Source organism: Lepidochelys olivacea (genome assembly GCF_965140295.1).
Source record: "Lepidochelys olivacea isolate rLepOli2 genome assembly, chromosome: 1".
NCBI classification, from domain to species: domain Eukaryota; kingdom Metazoa; phylum Chordata; order Testudines; family Cheloniidae; genus Lepidochelys; species Lepidochelys olivacea.
In genome coordinates this window covers 352,046,403-352,063,845 of record NC_140411.1, presented here as the reverse complement: position 1 = coordinate 352,063,845, position 17,443 = coordinate 352,046,403, and the positions used below count along the sequence as shown (strand labels likewise).

At 51.7% G+C, this 17,443-nt stretch overlaps 1 protein-coding gene across 6 annotated transcripts in view; it reads right to left on the bottom strand.

Annotated features, from left to right (window-relative positions):
* Positions 1 to 17,443, bottom strand: part of SBF1 (SET binding factor 1) — a 155,540-nt gene that overhangs the window by 41,813 nt on the left and 96,284 nt on the right. For all 6 annotated transcript variants that reach the window (XM_084611204.1, XM_084611205.1, XM_084611207.1 and 3 more), the window contains exons 3-7: positions 9,253 to 9,390; positions 8,855 to 8,977; positions 5,147 to 5,257; positions 1,373 to 1,478; positions 478 to 610 (exon numbers count right to left, since the gene is read on the bottom strand). In XM_084611204.1, coding sequence (XP_084467330.1) covers positions 478 to 610; positions 1,373 to 1,478; positions 5,147 to 5,257; positions 8,855 to 8,977; positions 9,253 to 9,390 — 611 coding nt within the window. The remainder of the gene's footprint in view (positions 1 to 477; positions 611 to 1,372; positions 1,479 to 5,146; positions 5,258 to 8,854; positions 8,978 to 9,252; positions 9,391 to 17,443) is intronic.

The window sequence follows — 17,443 nt, the reverse complement described above, 5'->3', positions numbered from 1 at the left end:
GACATCCCTCTCTCTCACCATGAGGCCCTGCGGCAGCTGCAATTAGTTCATGCTAAAAGCTCCTTGGGCTCGGAGGAAGCAGCTGGCAGGGGCCTTCAATGCCTAAACTCGCTCCCTCTCTTGATAGTCTAGAGCCCAAATTTTGCTCAGAGGGTGCTGAGCTGGGGTTATTCATGTTATTTTGCTGTTGAGGAATTTAATTATTATAGATGCCTCTAAAGCCATGGACAGTGCAGCCAGAGAACATGTCTCAAGGTGTATGTAAGATTTGATTTCACCTGGCAATCCCCGATAGTGCTTGGGCTACAGTAAACAGCCCACACTAGCCATGGGACTTGGACACCATTAGTGCATGGGGCTAGATGGAAGCAGGGCAATCTACAAAGCCAGAGACGTGCTTTGCTCGGGATGTCAAGCCCCTTTGCAGCATGTAGTTTTGCTCCAGCCACGTGTCAGGTGGACTCTGCGCTTCCTCACCTGTACTTGAGGGGGAACATGAGCGCAAGCAGGGCCCGGCAGGCGTCCGTGAGTCTCTGGTAACTGCTGGAGAGAAACAGGATCTTGTGTTCGGTGAGTGCAGCACAGAAGAGACACAGCACATTGGTGATCCCTGGGGAGAGAAGGGGCAGAGCACAGAGCGCTTGCAGGTGGATTCTTCCCAAGAACAGCAGCAGAGTCCTGCTACAGCCCCACGAGCTCCTGCTCCCTCACCCCACCAAACAGGCTGCCAAGAGTCTCCCCCACATCCCCACTCCTTGCTGGCAGCTGTTGCTCCTTCCTTCTGCTGCATGGGGGTGGGACTTGCTGTCCAGTGAATGGAAGAGGAAGCGTGTCCAGTCATCTTCTAGAAACCTCCTGTCACCTCTGGATCAGTGCTAGGACCTGCTAACTCACGGATCGTTTCTGAGCTTAGGGCCAGCCAGACTGCTCTGAAAGCCCCTTGGGGACTCCCCTGGAGCTGTGCACACCCCTTGGTGTCTGGTATCTTTGGCAGATGATGCAACAGGAGCAACTGGAGCACAAATCCCTGCACAGAAAGGCCTGCAGGTGCTCAGACCCAGCCCTGCCTTCTCCTGCTGCCCCTGCCTAGGTGCTCATTCGGTGCCCGTTAACATGGCATCCGAATGGACCCACAGTTTGGGGCCACAACCAGAGCACAACTGCCAGGCTCCCCCTCACTTCCTGAGAGAAGGAAGGCAGCATGAGATGGAGAGATTCGGTCGGAATGGCGGGGGGTGAGGCACTGAGCTGATAAGCCGAGGTCAGGAGCGTGGCATGGGGGGGCAGCACGAGGAATTTCCTGCAGAGGGCACTGGCTGACGGTATTCAGCACCTGTCCCTCTGAGCAGGTGAGGGCGGGGCAGAGTCTCACCGAGCTGCCGGAAGAGCAGTGCTACGCTACAGCTGCTGACGGGAAGAGAGTCATTGATGGGCGTCTGGATCACCTGCCGGTCGCCTGCCCCTAGAGAGATCGTCCTCTGCAAAAAACAGACACACACCAGTCACTGGGATTCAGGCTGAGTAACAGACGAGCGCAGGGACCACAGCGAGCCAGCTTCCACCTCAGAGTGGAAGGCCAAAATCCAGAAGCAGCTGGGCTCCCCCAGTGACGGACAGGACAGGACGCAGGGGCCAAAGGGATGTCGTCCAGCTTTATACCCTGTGGGGTGGCCCAGGGCCGCCCACCATAGGCTACTGTGTCCTTCCCAGCTGCAGCCATGAGAGTGACTCCTCCCTGCAGGAGGAAGGGCACCCTACGGGGGGGCCGATATGTACGTACTGCCTGACTCAGTGCTGCCCCAGTGAGGGAGAACCACTGGACAGCTGCAGAGGGGAACCACCCCTAAGACAGCTACCGCTGCACTTAGCCTGTTGGATGGAGTTCATTCCACTGAGACATCCTGGGCATGCCCAGAAGCACACGCAGTGTTGCGGCAACTGGGGCCGCCAGTAGAGCACCGCTCAGCCCTGTCGCCAGAAACACACGAGCTCTCATTGCAGGTGCAGTGTCTTACGCAAGGAAGAGGGGAGCACCAGCTGCCCTGGACTGGCCTGAGGGATGAGGGCTGGATGGATCAGCAGAGTCTCCCCCTTTTGCAACCCTTTATTTTAAAGCTGTATTGATCTCTTCCCCTGCCCCAAAGCCTGGACTCCCACCCAGCTGTGGGCTCCTGGCCTTGGTTCAGAGCCTGTATGATCTCAGGACTTCAGATCTACTGATCACATTCCCCTAAGCAAGCGGCTTCCCCCATGATACTCCTCTCCATTTCCCTGCTCAGCTTTCTGCAGCAATGCTCACGCACACTAGCATCACCACATTTACCTGGCACGCTCCCTCTTGGCCACTGCCCCACCTCAGATGCCCCTTAAAACCTTCACTGGCGCACACCGGGGAGGGAACAGCCCTGGCCCTCAGACAACGCAACAGGGCTTCTCCCAGAAAACACCTGGGATCTTTGACAGGCAGTGAGAACAGAGCATACTAACTCTGATGTCAGCCAACTGGGTCCCAGGACAAGTAACCCCTTCTTCTGTGGCCCATGTGCATGGTCACCTAGATCCCTAACACACACACACACACACACTGCCATGTGCCCGGACTGGGGAGATGCACGGTGCCCGGACTGGGGAGATGCACGGTGCCCGGACTGGGGAGATGCACGGTGCCCGGACTGGGGAGATGCACGGTGCCCGGACTGGGGAGATGCACGGTGCCCAGGTCTCTCCTCCCACTCTTTGTGGGAGATGCTGACCCAGCAGCTGCAGGGGCTGGAGCATGTGCAGCTTTTGAACACCCAAGAGACGACTGTTACAGATGAGACAGACCCCATGAAAGAAAAGTGTGCATACCGCTCTTTCGTCCTCCACGTCAGGCTGAGATAGAGACAGACAGAGATAGCACAGTCAGTTAGAAACGCACAACACTGCAGCACAGCCGGACACCAAGGAGAGACGTGCACACATCAAACCAAAGCTGACAGTGAACGGGGCCCTGAACCCCCAAAAGAGGGAATGTGCAGACAGACACAGCAAAAGCCACATCACAACATTTAGAAAGAGCCCTTCCAGATACAGCAGGGGGGAAAGCAAAGTGCAAGAAGGGGTGGTGCCACTTTCAAACTGCCCTAACGCCAGCACCCCAGGGTCCGTGAGCACCGAGATGCACCAACTGCTAAGGCCACAGCCCATTCCCAGGAGCACTCTGGGCTCCACTGAGACGGGTCACTAACTGGGCCTCTGATGCTCGACAATCCTTATCCACCTGCCTGCATAGCTCACCCACGAGGGGCCTGGCTGAGGTCAGCTGCCCCCTCACACCTAGGCTGTCAGGAGGAGCCCTGGGCATGTGGCATGCAGCCTCCTCCTTGCATGGCTTACAAACAGAACATCCCCTTTCTTCTTTTGTGGGGCCTAAGCCTGGCTGATATACAACCTCCAGCATCACCCCACGAAGGCCCCTCCATGCCTTGAGAGTGCTTCCAGGCTAATCGAAGAGGAAGCCCCAAGCCCAGTGGCTTGGAGACTACGAAGCTGGTACTTCTGCATTACAGGCATTCTTCAGACAGTGCCACAGCACCCAAGGTGGGGGCCGGATCTGATGCTTCAAGGCACCAAGGTCCCCTGGCCTGAGTGCCCAAGTAGATCAGAGACCCTGTTGCGACTAGGGCAGGCTGCAACCCAAGGATCCCCATGGTCTCTGGGGGCTCACTAGTTTGCACTGTGGGTGCAGGGCAAGAGGCTGCAGCCAACCCAGAGGGATCACGCGGAGGAGGCTTGGCGATCGCAGCTCAGAAAAGCAGCTGGCAGCGTGCGACTCAACCCCTGCAGGAGTGAAGCGCTCTGTCCAGGCCACTCTGCCAGGTGTCAGCGCAGCATGAGAGTCGAAGTTCCCCTGAGCTAATGGCTTGTCAAGCTGAGGCAATTAAGGCACATCAGTTTCCTAGCACGCAGTAGATGTGGACAGCATCACGTCCGACTGCCTTTGACTGTCCTAACCTGACGGATCAGCTGGGTGAACCGGCGGTGGCCTTTCTGTGAGAGACTGAGGGAGACTCAAACCCACGATCTTCAGAATCGTAGTCAAGCACCTTAATCGTGCAGACAGGCCCAGGGCTAAAACTGCCGTCTCCTAACCCACCCTCCCTTCCAGGAGTCCAGATCCAACTGGGCTACGTTGATCTCTGCTGAGAAGCACTATCGTCACCCCTTGGGCGCCCCTTCTGCTGCTGGAGCCAGACAGAGTGCAGCCCAGCTGGCTCTCCTGGAGCAGGAGGGGCGCTGCAAGAACATTTGCGCTGGTCAGTGACTGGGATGGATCAGCGAACATGACTAGGAGGGGCCATTTTTACAGCCCTATTTCTGAGCATAAGCTAGGCCCCGCCTCAGACTGCCAGAGAACAAGCATGAGACCAGATTCCCACGTGAGACTGTTTGAAGAGGGGGTTCTAGGCCTTCCCCACAGCAAATGTTAGCCCCACTCAGCCTATCCAGTGCAGCTGGGTGGTCCCAGCTCTTACCAATGGACTGTAGCTGCTAGGCTCTGAAGCAGCTCTGTATGACAGACAGGGCTTAATGGAGAAACAATCTCTGCTGGCTGCATGCATGCCCAGTGGGCATGCAACTGTTCTCACAGACAGATTCGTCCATGTGGGAGGTCAGGTTAGATGATGGTCATGCTGTGCTTTCAGGTGACACTCTACAAGAGGGTACCACAAGGAGGGAGCTGAGATGGGACTCTCCAACCATGGCCAATTTCCACCCTTTGCTAAGTAATTAGACACCCTATCTAATCCATTAGCCAAGCTGCCCTAAGTCACTGGGAGGAGCCAGAGGCAGCTCAAGGTTGCTGCTGTTCCATCCCTAGTATGTGGGAAGCCACTGTCTGCACTAGCCACTTGACTACCTGCAGTGCAGCTGTAGCCTCCTCCTGCCCCTCCTGAGTGCACGGACCCACAACCCACTTCACAGTTGATCTCAGGAAACCAGCTTCCAGCAGTACTGCCCGTGATCTCCACTGCACCCTGGAGCAGAGCAGGGATGGAAACATCCCTCACCCATATATCCAGCCTTGGAGGAGCTGCTGCCATTTCACACACTGGGAGGGGAAGGCAAGTGCAAGAGGGCACAGAAACGAGCAGGTACCAACCTGAGCTCCCCCTGTAATGGGGATGGTGCATGTCAAGAGGTTTCCAATGACGTTCTCCAGCGATGCACTCAGCCCGTCCACATAGATGGTGTAGATCAAACCCAGGCTGTTCTGGAGGAGCAAACAGAGCACAGGTGTGTCCACAGCAAGAAGCAGACCAGCCACTGGAGCACAGCATGCAAGGCCGCTCATTTGAAACACAGGTACTGGCTGGGGCTCCAAGCAAATCACACAGAGCTAACCATTGCCGCCCAGCACTTGCACATGCAGACAGTGTGTCCAGGCCCAGCCAGGGCTTGGAGCCTGTCTGCTGCAAACGCTTCAGAGGGACATTCGCAATCCTGGTTGCCAACAAGGGATTGTGTATTTATTGCACAAAGTTCTTTACAAATCAGTGAGACAGTCCCTGTCCAAGGGGTGCAATTTCAGGCACAGACAACAGGACAGGCCTCAGCTTGATGCTACTGGTTTCCCAGTGGCGTGGCACCAAGCTGACCTCCAGCTCCACGAACAATGCACTTCAATCTGCAGCCTTGCTTCAGTCAGCACTGAGGGAGAAGAAAATCTCACAGCCATCCAGGCAGAGGACAGCCCTAGTGCCAGAGCCCCTGCACCTAGCCCGACAACTCTGCAGGTTTGCAACAAAATTCTCATGGAAAGACAGCACTGTCCAGTGGTTCGGGCTGTGGGCGGTTCTAACTTTCAGGAGATGCATCTGTGACTCACCACACATCTATCTTTAGCTAAGACTCTTGGTTTAGTGCATGAGCAGCCTAGCCCACCCAGGACAGGAGCGTGTCCCAGCCCAGCATTAGGCTAACTCACTGGGATGGACAGATCTAGACTACATGCTGTGATCAGATCTCACAACTACTATCTAACCAAAGTGGAGAGCGAGCAAGGGCAGCGTGAAGGAGAACTGGCTTGTGTTGTGAAAGCAATAGGCTCTATGGGACACTTACACCATCCTAGGTGCATTTCCTTGGCCTTCGGACCCTAATCAAAGGGGGAAACTGATGTAAGCCCAAGCCCCAACAGGGCAGGATTCAGGCGCTCTTGCTGCTTATCTGCTCCCACGAATTACTACGCCAGAGAGCTCAAGTGACTGAGCAATAAAATCACATAGCCAAATGAGCCGTGCAAACACTGCTCACGTTCCCAACAAAAACAATCCAGGAGTGGGAGGGATGCCCTGGCCAGACTGCAAGGCAGTCAGGTGTGCTGAGGCTGAGAAGTGCGGCAAGCTGCCTCAGTGCAGCCCCCAGTGAGGGCCAGGACGCACTGCCCCCAGAATTCGCTCCACACATCACACACACAATGGCACATGCCCTAGCACTTAGCTGCTCTTCAATTCCATTTGGTTAGTTACCACCCGAAGATGGGCATCACAGGACCTTTCCCCTGCCACCTGGGGCTAGAAGCTTCCTTTCCACAGCCCTTCCCCTCCCTGCTGGGTTGGGCGAACCTCAAATTCCGATCTCCAGCCCAAGCTGCCCCCTACCCATCACGGCTACAGTAAGGTCGAGTCTCTGTTCCACACTTCTACAAACAGGTCTTGTGCACAGCACGAGAATGACACTTCATGTCCCTTGAATTTTTTCAGGGCCCTTCAATAGGGATTCACCTTGCCAAAATCTGAATGAGCCCAGGAAACACTATGCAAGTCCTAAGAAGCACCATCCCAAAGTCTCCACCAGCTGGATACAGCATTAACTCCAGAGTCCCAGCTGGTCACGTGAGTGGTGCCTACATCCTCAAATAGTTTCTTCTGGGTCCTTTCACACTCTAAGGAGAAGGTCTGTCACACGACATCCCTGTAAGGCTGCAGCCCAGCACAAGGGGCCAAAGGACTGGAACAGATGCTGTTGACAAGTTTCTTGCATAGGGAGATAGACTCGAGATACCATCTTCTGCACCAAACGCTGCCTAGCTTTTATGCTGGGCTCACCAGGTTACCTGATTGCCCAGATGTCTTGTTCACAGGACGGTTACCATGCTCTGCCCCACTGCCCCCGAAAGAACTCTCCCAGCATGGCTACCTCTCACCCCGGGATCAATACCTGCAGGGGGACAGGGCCACTGTAGCCTGGGGTTCCCTGACAGGCTAATGGTGATCTCAGCCTCCCACCGAGATGATTCAGGAAAAACAAAAAGCCCTGGAGAACTTCACACTTCAAGAACATCTGCTCTGGAGCAGTCGAAAGACATTGCAGACCCCGTCTCTGCAGCTTCTTGCTCAGGCCTGCTGGGTTCTCATCTGGGCAGCTGTTCAGACAGCTCTGCCAGCTAAGCCTCCAAGGTGCTTCCCCCCTTTGGGGCATGCACACAGCACACCATTCTTACTGTTCAGAAAACTCCAAGCTGCTGTGCCCCGCAGGAACCCTGGACATCGCCAAGGGAGGGCCCGGCCAGAACCCCAAAATAGGGAATGCATTTCTGGACAGGTACAGCACCAGGACAGTAGGTCAGAGGAAGGGCTAATCGGACCAACCCCAGAAACGTTATAACTCCCACAAAAAGCACCATAGGTCTTACTGCCATCGGGAGGGACAGACCCACTGATCTGGGGAATGACAGCAGCCAATCTAAGCACACAGCTCAAACTGAAGCCACCATGCTAAGGCATCACGCCAGGATGACCGACGTGTGTCCCCTTCAGTGCAGGGCTTTGGTTTGAGGAGACTGCATGTCCCAGCATGCAATGCTCTATTTCAGTCTAAGCCACCTGGCTACACCAGGTACCAGGGCTGGCAGTCTCCATAGATGCACCTTCCCACTGAAGATGAGAACAGTCATAGAATCATAGAATATCAGGGTTGGAAGGGACCCCAGAAGGTCATCTAGTCCAAACCCCTGCTCGAAGCAGGACCAAATCCCAGTTAAATCATCCCAGCCAGGGCTTTGTCAAGCCTGACCTTAAAAACCTCTAAGGAAGGAGATTCCACCACCTCTCTAGGTAACGCATTCCAGTTACCTAGTCTCTAGTCTCTGCCATTTACCAATGTGTCTCGAGCAGGCATGCTGACAGATGGCATGTGAGCACCGCTTCACAGCCGGTCCCCCTCTCACAGTACAAGGGCAAAGCTCTGTGGACTTCAACATGCTCTTTGCATTTGGACCAAGAGCTGAAGAAGAGAATGGCAAGAGAGATCAGACAGTCCATCCAGCCACAAGGATCCCATGCTTGTCTTGGCAAGCGAGGAGCTGCTGACACTTAGATCATACCCACCTAAGCTGAGTTTTGAGAACAAGCCAGGCTGTAACCTGCACCTTTCCAAGCCTTTTACAGTCTCATAACTGAGCAAGCATGAAGAATATAAAGATGGGAGATAAAGGCTCCACCAAGAACATTTTGTGCTTAGAATTTTACTGAGAGGCAGGGCAAGGCTGCCAGCTGCCCAGCCCAGGCAGCTCCTCACCTTGCAGCTCCGCAGCCAGACAGCTTGGGGAAGGATGAGAATAAGCCACCACACACACACACGGCCTTGAATAACTGCTGGACACGAGCAGAAGGCCAGAGCAGTAAATCCCTCAGGGCACTACTGCTACCGGTGGTCTCTCTTATATGCCCCAATTCACAGAAGCAGAAGAGTTGGCTGACAGTGGTTCCCAGGGCCAAGGAATCAATGCAAGGGAAAGTCCCTCCATCCCCAGAGAGTCCAGACACCACCCTCTCCTCCCCAAACGTGGCACTGCACTGCCGCTTACCCGGAAAACCTCCGTGTGGTCCAGTCGTGACACGAGCACCAGACTCTTGGGAGCAAAGAGCTGTGCAGGCTGGACGTGGGACACTGACGCCTCTTCCTCCTCCTCACCGTTCCTTGAGTGGCTCTGAGACCGGGGAGAGAGAGAGATCAGACACACTGCAGGGACTTGAAAGGGGACGGACACCCCCCCCGCCCCCACCTCAGACAGCTGCTCCACCATGTGAGGCAAGAACTACAGGACACTGTGGCCCTCCTCTGACAAAGGAGTTCTGGGTACAACCAACCTGGGCAACCGCAATTCTCAAAAGGGGCTTTCGCTCACAGCTGCCTGCCCAGTGACACCCCCCAACACACTTTCACAGGTACCCTGCCCTCCCCCACCCCCGCGGGGAGCATTACCTGGGCACTCTCAACGGCCTCCCAGAAGGTGAAGCAGGCGCAGTAATGTCGCTCGGAGCTGATGTCCGTCAGCACGGCAACGAAGAAGGTGGGGGGATTCCGCTCGGTGAAGAGCTGCCAACCGCTCGGCTGACAAAACTGCAAGAGGCGAAGGTGAGAACACAATGGTTAGCTGGAGCCGACTTGTGCAGCCCACTCAGGAGCAGGAGGATGCAGGCTGACCCATTTCCTCTTCCCTCAGCCTCTCTCCCCACACAAACACACATCACTTACGCAGCAGGTGTCCAGAGCTCTTGTGGGGGCTGTACATGAAAAGGACAAAGCCACCAGACTGTCAGCTCCTCAGGGCAGGGAGCTTAGCTTCTTACCTATCTAACATGCCAAGTACTTGGCAGGATTCAGACAGACAAGCGTGGCTCAGAGTTAGAGTGGCCAGCAGGGAGCAGTGGCCAGCATTCATGACAGAGCCCCTTTCTATATACACAGAGCACTGAGTAGCATAACCATCTTCCAAGAGACGTGAAGAAACCCGCCCTAGAGAAGCCCTCATGGCAGCTGTTAGAAGGCAGGCAACGGAAGAGGGAGCCCAGGGTAACAGGCTGAGCAGAAGCACCTGTTCCCATTCAGGCCAAGGGACCTCCCCTACTGTCTCAGAAGAGCTGCAAGATCTCGCTTGGCCAGACTGGCAGAAGAGAGCTGTGCTGAAAGTCTGACATCGAGGAGGCGGGGCTGCCTTTCACAGGCACACTGGTCTGCCCTGAGCTGAACCTGGCTGTGGAGTCCAAACTAGAGCAGCCCCTCTCCCTCATCTAGGAGAGTCAGTTGGATCCATTTAATCAGTGTCCTGGGCAGCTGCATGCGGACGGGGAAGAGGCACTCCAAGAAGGCATCACTGCACTGCAAGTTCCTGGGGGTTGGGCTTGTGTCCTATTTGGCACTATACCATACAGCAGGGGTCAGCAACCTTTCAGAAGTGAAAAGAACAGGAGGACTTGTGGCACCTTAGAGACTAACCAATTTATTTGAGCATGAGCTTTCATGAGCTACAGCTCACTTCATCGGATGCATACTGTGAAAAATACAGTGGGGAGATTTATACACACAGAACATGAAACAATGGGTGTGACCACACACACTGTAATGAGAGTGATCAGGTAAGGTGAGCTATTACCAGCAGGAGAGCGGGGGGGGAAAAAAACCTTTTGTAGTGATAATTAAGGTGGGCCATTTCCAGCTCACGAAAGCTTATGCTCAAATAAATTTCTTAGTCTCTAAGGTGCCACAAGTCCTCCTGTTCTTTTTGCGGATACAGACTAACACGGCTGCTCCTCTGAAACCTGTCAGAAGTGGTGGGCCGAGTCTTCATTGATCCGCTCTAATTGAAGGTTTCGCATGCCAGTCATGCAGTAACATTTTTAGAAGGTCTCTTTCTAGAAGTCTACAATATATAACTAAACTATTGTTGTATTTAAAGTAAATAAGGTTTTTAAAATGTTTAAGAAGCGTCATTTAAAATTAAATTAAAATGCAGAGCCCCCCGGACCAGTGGCCAGGAGCCGGGCAGTGAGCGCCACTGGAAACCAGCTCGCGTGCCGCCTTTGGCAGCATGCCGTAGGTTGCCTACCCGTGCTGTACGGGCTGTACTGTACAATGAGAAATGAGTAGTGGATCCAATAGAGGGCACTCCTCCCTCTGAATCAGCATCCCAGCCTGGTGCTGCTTGAAATGCTGCATTTCAAATGAGGTGGTCAGCTCAGGGATCCCAGGGGACTTGCCGCAAGAGTTACCCCTGGGGTCCCTGCCCAACTCCACAGGGGGAATTCCAGCCTTCTGGTCGAGAATTCCCCATGGGGTTTTCACTGATACGGGGTTTTCCTCACTTCCTGCCCTAAACAACTGTAGTGTTGCTGTGTGCTGTCCAGTTACCACAGCTTGTGGGGACTTTTTAAAAACCATGTTCCTCTGAATGTGGAACAGAGCAGCTCAGCACCACCCACTCCTTCCAGCCACCATCACCCCTTCTGTCACAGGCCGGGGAAAGTAATAGGCTGATGCTGAGAGATGGCAGGCTCCCGGTAAAGCAACGTGGATTCCTCTTCCAGATCAAAGCCTGCTGACCTGATCAACAGGGAGGTTCATTCAGGAGGCTACTGGATCCCTAGGGCTAGAGAGATTTGGTCAGCCCTGAAGCACTCTCTAGTCTATACCCTCTCCAAAGCTACCAGCCCTGTTTATCCACCTCTTCCCCCCATGTAATTTTAAGGCACCCACCACAGTGGGACATAGGTGGTGACCACAATGGGTGTCGAACACATTTTCAAGTGTCCAGATATTACAGTGATATGGGCATGAGGGACAGAAACCCTGCAGATTTCTTTTCTGGGGCTGAGGTTGGAATCCTTTGCTTCTCCAGGCCCCTCACACCTACATTCCATAGTTTGTCATTTCCTCCATCACTTCCTTCCTGCCACTGTCCCCAAATCATGCTGCCTCTGACCTAGCTGCCCTACCAATTGGCAGCAGTGAGATATGACCCAGTGGAGTTATCAAGCTGGTCAGATTCCTTTCCTTATTGAGCTTGGGTCTGAACCCTCCATAGAGGTTTATGGTGGGACTTTCCTCGCTGAACCACTTAGCCCAGGAGTTCTCCCCCATGGCTCTTGGATCCTGCTCGGTGGCAGCAAAAAAGAGCAAATCCAACAAAGGAGACTGCAGCATGCTTTATACTCTGCCCCAGGACCACTACAAAGACTCTTTGTGCAGAAGGAGGGAGACCCTGCATCCTGCAAAGGGAACTGCCAAGCCTCAGGAACGCTGAAGGGCAGAGCACTCCTGCACCCAGGTAAGAGGCGGCTGAGCTCCAAGGACCCACCTACTCCATGCAGTGCATTAATCCCACTCTGTGTCTGAGCACTACTGGGCTGCACTTCAGGTGAGGACAAGTTACCTACTGTGCAGTGCAGGAGCACCTCCTGAGCCAGAGATCCCAGTGCTGGCCAGAACTCATAGTCCATTTGATTTCCTGGGCCCATATCCCATAGAACTACCCTCAGCGGGAGCAACACACTCCTCATTTGAGGGGGCTGTACCCACCGCGTAACTCCGCACCTTCCACTGGGGGCTCAATGAGCTGCACAACCATCTCCTGGGAGCCACGGAAACAAGGACACAGGCAGCTAGATCAGGAGATCCTCCATGGGGTCCCAGCATCTCCCAGCCTGTCAAAGGCCATGAGAGAAGGAGACAGTCCCTCTAGCAGACAGCAGCTCATCAGGGCTCCCTTCCAAGGCAGACAGCTCCACACTGAGAGGCACACAGAGCTCGATGCAAGCTGCTCCCTTTCCCCTCAAGCCCTGGAGCTGTCTGTGCTGTCTCAGTGGCCTGCAGGACTGAGCTCATGACTGACCGATTCTCCTGAGACTGCCCCCTCTGACTGGGAAATTCAGCAAGGTCACAGCCATCCCCATTACCAGACACAGGCTCAGCTCTGTTCTCCCCAGGTCAGCACAAGCTGTCTCCCCAACACCTCCCCTCTGTTCTGAGGGATCTTTCACCTATTTCAAAGACAACACCATAGCCTGCAATGGCCTGCAGTGTGCAAACATGATTAAAAAGGGCTAGAGGAACAAGGCATCAAAAGCAGTCTTCTATACAAATACAGCGCAGGCTGTTTCTATGGTGTTGCAGTCATGCTCAAGCCAAGGCAAGGCAGCCAGGTTATGTAAACCCAGGTCCCTCTCCAGGAGCTGGAGGCCAGCAGGTGCAATCAAGGCTTAGATCAACCTCACAGCAACAAAATGCTTTCAGAATTCAGTCCCCAATGCATGAGACACACCAAGGGGATGACAGATCAACTAAGACACATCAAGGGCACGACAGGCCAGCTTCCAGCTGGGAGCTCCTCCTGAAAGCACTAGGAGGAGAGAAGCTAGATTCCTGGATATAGCATCTGGTTTGCACACAAGTCTCCTCCTCAAACGAGCAGCAGACACACTCCCACCCTTCAGGCCTGGAGTTGAGACACTACAATCAGTGTCACTGGCAGCCCAACATAAGTGAGGCTACCCAGCTTACTAACCCATACACAAAGCAACACAAATTAGCCATGGGTTTATAAAACCCTTTGTTCATGGAAGATGTAACATCAAGACTTTCTGCCACCCGTTGGTGCTCACAAGCTAAGCACAGTCAGGCAAGGTCAGCCCATGCAGGGGACATCTCCAAAGAACGCTGGCCCTATATGCTGCAACTGATGATTCAGTAGGGGGATCCACCTGCTAGCAACCCTGTGAGTCAAGACATCAGTTGCATTAATTACATTAAGTAGATATGGCATTCTACATATCCTGTCCTGATGCACTGTGTAGAGTTGCTGTGAGCTGTCAAACGTAGGTCATGCTCCAACCCGGAGATGGTTGAGCAGTGATTTTATACAGGAGTCAGGAGATCTGTTTGGTTTGTTAGGTGTGCTGGCATTGCTCTGCATGAAAAGTCATTATCGTCTCTCCTTATAGCCCAACTCACAGCTGCTGGCTGCCAAGTGAGGGAGAGGGCAAGAGATGAGCTAGCAGAGAATGAGTAATCTCAACCTTGGGGAGAGCCAGATAAGAGGAATGGGAGTTCCCTGTAGATAAGAGTCCTCTACGTAGCCCTGATCCTTGAGTCTCCAGGGGCTGCTAAGACCGAGCTCTGCACAGACTGCACCTCTCTGAAGCAGCTCTCCCCCCAAAAGTCACTTCTGCTACACCTAGGGGAACAGAATTCTGGTTTCTACATCCACGGGGAGGTAGGGCCGAGAGCTGGGCTGCAAAGAGCCTGACTATGACACCAGGAGCCAGCTTTCAGAGGTGACTTGATTACAGTGTAGAAGTACCTTCACAGGGAGACAATACCGGGTACCAGAGGGCTCTTTGATCTAGAGGAGACAGGCAGAACAAGAACCAATAGCTGGTAGCTGAAGCCAGACAAATTCAAATTGGAAATAAGGCCCCATTTTTTAACAGTGGAGGTGATTAACCACTGGAATAAGCTATCCAGGGAAGAGATAGATTATCCACCTCTTGATGTCTTCCAATCCAGACTGGCTGCCTTTCTGGAAGATATGCTTTAGTCAGACAAGTTATTGGGCTCAATACAGGGGTAACTGGGTAAAATTTAATGGCCTGTGACACAGGTGGTCAGACTAGATGATCTAATGCTCCATTCTGGCCCTAAACTCTATGAATCTATCAACCAAATTCATAATCTCATCAAAAACAGTATCAAGTTTGTCTGACAAATCCTATTTTCCATAAAGCCATGTTGTCTGACATTAATTATGTTCCTACCCTGTAATTATTTACTGACTGCATCCTGTATCAGCATTCCCATGAGTCTGCTTGGGATCGATGGCTCACAACACAGGTCATCCTGTTTACCTTTTATAAATGGGGACACTAGCAAAGGCCAAGCTCTTCAAATGCCTGTATTAGTATGCAGTGAAGACTGCTGGACAGAAATGGCTGCTATATGGGAGACAATGACAGCCTAGAAAGCTAACACCTAGGGAAACTGCCTGCTCCATCCCTTATCAAAGCCAGACTGCGATGCCACATATGACGTTGCACTCTATATTCATTACAAAGCTTATCTACTGAGTGTGGTCATCCTATTTGCATGTATGTATCATTCTTGTATCTGAAACTAGAAATATGAAATATAACTGAGGGCCTATTGTAATTATGCAAAGTGTGAGCCATTAATGGTGGTTTGGAATCTTGATGGCTCCCATGAACCAAGACCACTGACTGTGGATGGCTGTTGGCTTACAGGCCTTCCTGTGAGTTAGGCCAGGAGGAATGAAGGCTTGGGGTCTCACAGGACATGTGACCATGTCACCTGGAACTGGAATCCATCTTAAAACCTGGTGCTTTTCCATTTAGAAGGAGGGGTGGGAACCCAGAGAGGAACAAAGGATTCCCGCCTTGTGCAAAAGGTACATAAGGGAGTAGAACAGAACAAAGGGAGCTGCAGTCATGAGAAATCCCCTAGCTACCACCTAAGCTGGAACAAAGACTGTACCAGGAGAAAGGATTCATAGATTCATAGATATTTAGGTCAGAAGGGACCATTATGATCATCTAGTCTGACCTCCTGCACAATGCAGGCCACAGAATTTCACCCACCACTCCTAAAAAAGACCTCACACCTATATCTGTGCTATTGAAGTCCTCAAATTGTAGTTTGAAGACCTCAAGGAGCAGAGAATCCTCCAGCAAGTGACCCGTGCCCCATGCTACAGAGGAAGGCGAAAAACCTCCAGGGCCTTCCAATCTGCCCTGGAGGAAAATTCCTTCCCGACCCCAAATATGGCCATCAGCTAAACCCTGAGCATATGGGCAAGATTCATCAGCCAGATACTACAGAAAATTCTTTCCCGGGTAACTTGGATCTTACCCCATCTAAAAACCCATCACAGGCCATTGGGCCTATTTACCATGAATATTTAATTACCAAAACCATGTTATCCCATCATACCATCTCCTCCATAAACTTATCGAGTTTAATCTTAAAGCAAGATAGATCTTTTGCCCCCACTACTTCCCTCGGAAGGCTATTCCAAAACTTCACTCCTCTGATGGTTAGAAACCTTCGTCTAATTTCTAATCTAAATTTCCTAGTGGCCAGTTTATATCCATTTGTTCTTGTGTCCACATTGGTACTGAGTTTAAATAATTCCTCTCCCTCTCTGGTATTTATCCCTCTGATATATTTATAGAGAGCAATCATATCTCCCCTTAACCTTCTTTTAGTTAGGCTAAACAAGCCAAGCTCCCTGAGTCTCCTTTCATAAGACAAGTTTTCCATTCCTCGGATCATCCTAGTAGCCCTTCTCTGTACCTGTTCCAGTTTGAATTCATCCTTCTTAAACATGGGAGACCAGAACTGCACACAGTATTCCAGGTGAGGTCTCACCAGTGCCTTATATAACGGTACTAAAACCTCCTTATCCCTACTGGAAATACCTCTCCTGATGCATCCCAAGACGACATTAGCTTTTTTCACAGCCATATCACATTGGCAGCTCATAGTCATCCTATGATCAACCAATACTCCAAGGTCCTTTTCCTCCTCCGTTACTTCTAGTTGATGCGTCCCTAGCTTATAACTAAAATTCTTGTTATTAATCCCTAAATGCATGACCTTACACTTCTCACTATTAAATTTCATCCTATTCCTATTACTCCAGTTTACAAGGTCATCCAGATCCTCCTGTAGGGTATCCCTGTCCTTCTCTAAATTAGCAATACCTCCCAGCTTTGTATCATCTGCAAACTTTATTAGCACACTCCCACTTTTTGTGCCCAGGTCAGTAATAAAAAGATTAAATAAGATTGGTCCCAAAACTGATCCTTGAGGAACTCCACTGGTAACCTCCCTCCAACTTGACAGTTCACCTTTCAGTAGGACCCGTTGTAGTCTCCCCTTTAACCAATTCCCTATCCACCGTTCAATTTTCCTATTGATGCCCATCTTATCCAATTTAACTAATAATTCCCCATGTGGCACAGTATCAAATGCCTTACTAAAATCTAAGTAAATTAGATCCACTGCGTTTCCTTTATCTAAAAAATCTGTTACTCTCTCAAAGAAGGAGATCAGGTTGGTTTGGCACGATCTACCTTTTGTAAAACCATGTTGTATTTTGTCCCATTTACCATTGACTTCAATGTCCTTAACTACCTTCTCCTTCAAAATTTTTTCCAAGACCTTGCATACTACAGATGTCAAACTAACAGGCCTATAATTACTTGGATCACTTTTTTTCCCTTTCTTAAAAATAGGAACTATGTTAGCAATTCTCCAATCATACGGTACAACCCCTGAGTTTACAGATTCATTACAAATTCTTGCTAATGGGCTTGCAATTTCTTGTGCCAATTCTTTTAGTATTCTTGGATGAAGATTATCTGGGCGCCCTGATTTAGTCCCATTAAGCTGTTTGAGTTTCGCTTCTACCTCAGATATGGTGATGTCTACCTCCATATCCTCATTCCCATTTATCATGCTACCATTATCCCTAAGATCCTCTTTAGTCTTATTAAAGACTGAGGCAAAGTATTTGTTTAGATATTGGGCCATGCCTAGATTATCCTTGACCTCCACTCCATCCTCAGTTTTTAGCGGTCCCACTTCTTTCTTTGTTTTCTTC